General features: G+C 36.3%; 1 protein-coding gene across 1 annotated transcript; it reads right to left on the reverse strand.

Moving 5' to 3' along the window:
* Positions 1–2,227: 2,227 nt before the first annotated feature.
* On the reverse strand, positions 2,228–4,703 carry LOC110696002 (zinc finger A20 and AN1 domain-containing stress-associated protein 8-like). The gene is made up of 2 exons (XM_021873258.1): positions 4,518–4,703; positions 2,228–3,164 (listed from the first exon to the last, which is right to left on the reverse strand). The coding sequence occupies exon 2, from the start codon at positions 3,152–3,154 to the stop codon at positions 2,627–2,629; it is 528 nt and encodes a 175-aa protein (XP_021728950.1). The 5' UTR covers positions 3,155–3,164; positions 4,518–4,703; the 3' UTR covers positions 2,228–2,626.
* Between the last annotated feature and the right edge of the window lie 305 nt (positions 4,704–5,008).

The following is a 5,008-nucleotide window of genomic DNA, read 5'->3' on the forward strand; positions in this document are numbered from 1 at the left end:
GTTCAGAGTAGAGTTAGTTTCCTCTAGATTGAAATTAAGGGACTATGGTAAGCCACCCTTCATCTAAGTGCTAGGAATGCTTGTTCTTGCTGCTTGCAAGTGTAATGTGGCATCTGGCAAGCAGCACGATATTTTGTGATTCTAGTTGCATGGTATATTTTGTGCACCCCTTCCAGAGGTTTATCTTTGAAGTAGGAATTTCTTACCTAGACTTATCGAAGAATTTCTGTTTTCTATTCGGGACTTGCCTCAGTATCCCTTGCAATAAGAAAATATATGATAGTGGATTGGAAGCTTAGAGACATAAGAATAATAGCTGTGAAATTTGCTACACATATAACTTTGGATGTCAAAACATAAAAGGATTGAATTAGCAAACTGTCTGCAACCATTCTACAGTCGGAAATTACTATAGTTGCCTTTTGGTTGCACTTAAGAATTACAAATTACTCTGTACACTTTAAATTTCCAACTCTTGTGGAAAGCTAAGGAAGGTGTTTGGCTGGCTACATAACGCGGGACTTCCCTAGGCCAGATTCAGTAAGCAACTTCCCTTACTCTGTGCTTTGTCAACTTATACAATTCCAAATATTATACGTCCTGCATGATTATCTGCGTAATTAAACTGACTATATGTTTACTCGTATGACTATCCTTGCTAGTTTCGCCAGGCAATAAATGGACTGTATGAGTAATAAGAACACTTCTTGCCCATGCAACATGGTATGGCCGAAATCATGCCTTCCCATATTCATTCACTTGATGAATTGCACATGGAATGTTGAAGCAGACTGTAATATCAATTGCAGCTGTCAACCTTTCAACAGTAAAGTTCTATAGAGAGCAAAATTAAAGCTTATATTCCGACTATTAATCCAAAATAAAAGAGAAAAAAAAATCCAACAACATCCTGACAATTATGTGAGCAACAACCTGTCTTCCCCATAATCCAGTAGGATGTATGAAGAGGCAACTCCTGAACACACACAAACCCACAAGTAGGGTTTGCCTTTCTGGTAACTGGTTGCTTTCAAGTTTGTTATTCGTGCTGATTTCAGATTGTGCTCAAAACCTTTCAAATCGTCCTCAACACAAGATATTTCAAATTGTACTCAACACAAGTTATTTAGTGTTGAATTTGGGTTCGTTGTACATGTTCGTGTTTGGTTGGCTCAAAAAGATTACACAATACGGAGTATGATAGAAAGTTCAAGTTATATCATATTCGTGTTTATATTTACGTTTGTTTCTGGTTTATCCGTGTTGGATTTGAATGTAGTTGTATCATGTTATACTCTAAATACATGCTTCAATTACTTGCCCCAAGTTGTACAAAAGACTTTACTCTTACCTCTTTTTCCAGAGAGCTACATCTTTTTAGGAGACTATTAATTGCATACCAAGTGAATATGATAAGTCCTTTACAATCTTACATGTAAAAGGTCATCAGTGTTTCAAAATACTTGTTTAAGGGCTATGGGCTTGTGAGTTAAAATGATAATAGAAATAGAGCAACCAACTAGCCACCTTGTGATCTACTCGAGTTATACGAGTAACACGTCCGACTTTGAGTTGATACATTCAAACTTGTTACCACTACACCTTTGCTATGATCGTAAATATTGAACATGGTTCGACTTTGGGTAGTTACATTCGAACTTGCTACCACCAGTCCACCACTCCTTTGCTATGATCGGAAATATCTAACATGGCTACACACAATCTTACCAACGCTGATCCAATAAAAAATAAATTAAACTTTAATAATGTTGCAACGAGAATACTTTTGATGAACTCATTGTATAATAAGGCTAAAAGCCTACGGAGTATTGGATTATGTTTTGGCTCATCTAGACATCAATCCACCATATTTTTAGTGCATTGTTCTGGTTGCAATAGTCAATACCCACTGTCCTTTAAAATACTTTGAGGTATGCAAAACTGATAATCAAATTTATTTTTTTTTAACAAAATTATTCTAATATTGAATTCATTCTTGTTAAACCACTACTAATAATTCAATAAATAATTATTTCAGTTAACGTGTTAAATTCCATCTATGTTCTTAGATTTATCCCATTCTTCAAACATTCTAGTATAGTCCCAAAATTTTTGGGTAACTTCTTGTAATAAGTTATAGTTTAAATGAATTTTTGATCTACTTAGGCCATAGGACGAGGATATGATATATGAATTTTTGATCTACTTAGGCCACGGGGCGAGGATATGATTGCCTGTGCACGGCGTAACAAATAGGTTTAAGTAAAAACAACTGTTAGTTACAGAATGAAGAAGACATTTCTGAATATCACAAATCATTTTCACATAAACTACTCATAATGCCATTTTTTCGGCCAGAAGGGACACATTACAAAGCTAATTTAAGAGATTGTCCATCAAACCAGCACAGGTAGAAGAGATAATCGGAGCCAACAACACATTTAAGGCAATCACAAATAGAGAATAACTTGAAGCTGCAAAGCTGTCCTAACTCGCCGTTTCTCCAAGCCAACATATCCATTGTAGAGGACACCTTCTTGATAATATGCAGCCAACTCAAAGAGAAGTCTCGTTGGAGAAAAGGATGCATTGTATTTTTGAATGATCGAACTTCACACCTCCAGCCTTAGATTTTATCGAGTTTTTCAGCCTTAATAACAGGGTTGGCTTTAGCTATGGCATCACGAGCAGCAGTGCGGTAATCAAAGGGGCACTCGTGTTTGTCTGAATAGCGATGTGTGGCACAGAAAAGATTACCGCACCGGCAATTGAATCCTGTCAAGCCTACCCTTTTCTTGCAAGTGGTACAACGGCTAGGCCCTTGTTTTGGCTTAGCATCACCACTTTCCTCCACCAATTCTGTTGATACACTTGACTCTGGTGCAGGTACGACTTTTAGTTCAATAGGTTTGACTTGCAGATCCACCGTCGTGCCAACAACAACAGGCTCCTTGCCGTTGCTACTCGATGATCCATTCACTATATTTTCAATAGATGATGCAGCAAGTTTAGCTTGCTCCTGCTTGAGAACGGCATCTTTGTAGCACTTGGAGCACATGTTCATCGTTGCCACACTCCCAAAGAATCCACAATTATTAATGCACAAGATTGGTCCTTCTGGAGGAGCTTGGCATCCAGTCTCATCATGGTCCATTTCCGAAGTTCTGAAGCAAAACAAACAGGCAAAAAGAAAAATAAACCTATTAAGAGTTGCATAACTCTAATAAACAATTTACGAATGCATGACTTTTTTTTGCACAAGCAGCAGCGGATAGCTGCAGACAGATTATAAAACTAGAATTTCTAGGAGCCCCAAGATGTATTACCGGTTGCACAAGCCGGCATCTCTGGCATGTATCTACACAAACCAGAAACCAACAAAAATGACCATTTATCGCACACTTGCCAAACACTCAATACATGACCACAAAAGCACAAACCATCCATAGCACACATGCTGACAAACTAATGTAAGGTTGTATATTAGACTTAAGTTTTATATGCTTTCTCAAATCTCAACCACCATTTCAATTTCGATAAGAATGATGCCACTGAACAACATAACAAGTTAAACTTCAGCACACAGAAAATGCATGTTAAATGCTAAGCAAACAAATAAACCCTCATCCAACTACAGGGGAATACCACAAAGACAACCCTACCATCTCCAATCGTCCAGTCCAGACCGCAAGAGAAAGACAGACCGTCGTTTATAGAATATGAACCATTACACCATTCACAATGCTAAAACACAAGCATAAAAAGCAAGAATTATTATATAATTCTTCGCTAAGCTGAACCCCTACAGGTACAAGAGATCTCCCCTAAATATTTCGCAATTTCACAAAACAATCACACACCACATCACGTATAATTAACTCATACACATAAATTCAAAATGCAATTTCTACCTAAATCATAAATAAAAAATGAAATTCAACAAGATATAATTTCCCAAAAGCATGAGCAACAACTAGCTAATCAAACAGAGGTCACACCAAATGAAAACGAAACATAACCAACCAAAAGGTATCAAATTACAGATGCTTAATCAATCAAACTTTGTACCTAATTATAAAGCAAAATGAAAAATGTAAAATTGACGCATGTCTTATTATTAAAAATTAATACCAATATTCAACGAATAAAGTTTCAATCTTTCACCCAATAAATTCAACAAATCATACAATATTCAAATTTCTAAAGCTAAATCTATCAAACCCATCTCAAATTAGTCACGTAAAACCCCTGATTTGGGAGAAATGAATCAACAAAATAAAAAATTCAAAACCCTAACCAACAAAATTCAATCAAATTCCTAACAAATGACCCTTTAATTCTCCAAAATCCAACACCCAGTAAATCATTTAAAACATACCCATCAAACGATCAAACAAACAAACAAAAAGGTAAACACAAATTCAAAAAATCATTTTCAAAAAAATCAAAATAAAAGCATAAAACTATTGAAATAAAAATGAGAATTAAAGGTAATTAACCCCAAAAGAAAAACAAACCTGGAGAAAGGCAAAGAGATCGCGAAGAAGCGGAAGAGAGAGAAAAAAGAAGAAGAAAATGGGGGACTTAAAATGGGTATTAAAGAGAGAAGAACTCCTTCTCTCTCTATTTTTCTCTCTCTAAAGAGTTTCTCTCTCCTCCCCTCTCTTGTGTCTTCCTAATAAAGAGACGTTCTCTCTCCGCCAACGAACGCCTAATTACTGACTGCTAAAGTATCCTTCTTTTTTTTCTTTCCCATTTTTGCCCTTTGGTTGTCGTGGACTCTTCTGTTAACGCTCCCTTAGGGAAACTGATTTACACGCCTTCCTTTCGTTGTTTTGGTTACAAGTTAACCGAAGAGTCGAGGTCACAAGTTCGAACCTCACCATCTACCTATATGTTGGGAGTTGGGGATTTTAATTTCTTACGGAGTACTTCTCAATATATCATTAAGCGTTGACCTGTGTAACTAAGTTGACAATACTAGTTTAGTACTTGTAAATTCTTTAGT

Source organism: Chenopodium quinoa, unplaced genomic scaffold (genome assembly GCF_001683475.1).
Source record: "Chenopodium quinoa cultivar QQ74 unplaced genomic scaffold, ASM168347v1, whole genome shotgun sequence".
Taxonomy (NCBI): Eukaryota; Viridiplantae; Streptophyta; class Magnoliopsida; order Caryophyllales; family Amaranthaceae; genus Chenopodium; species Chenopodium quinoa.

Bases quoted from the DNA above. Each gene is read 5' to 3' on its own strand.
- LOC110696002 (XM_021873258.1), bottom strand. From the start codon at position 3,154: ATGGACCATGATGAGACTGGATGCCAAGCTCCTCCAGAAGGACCAATC.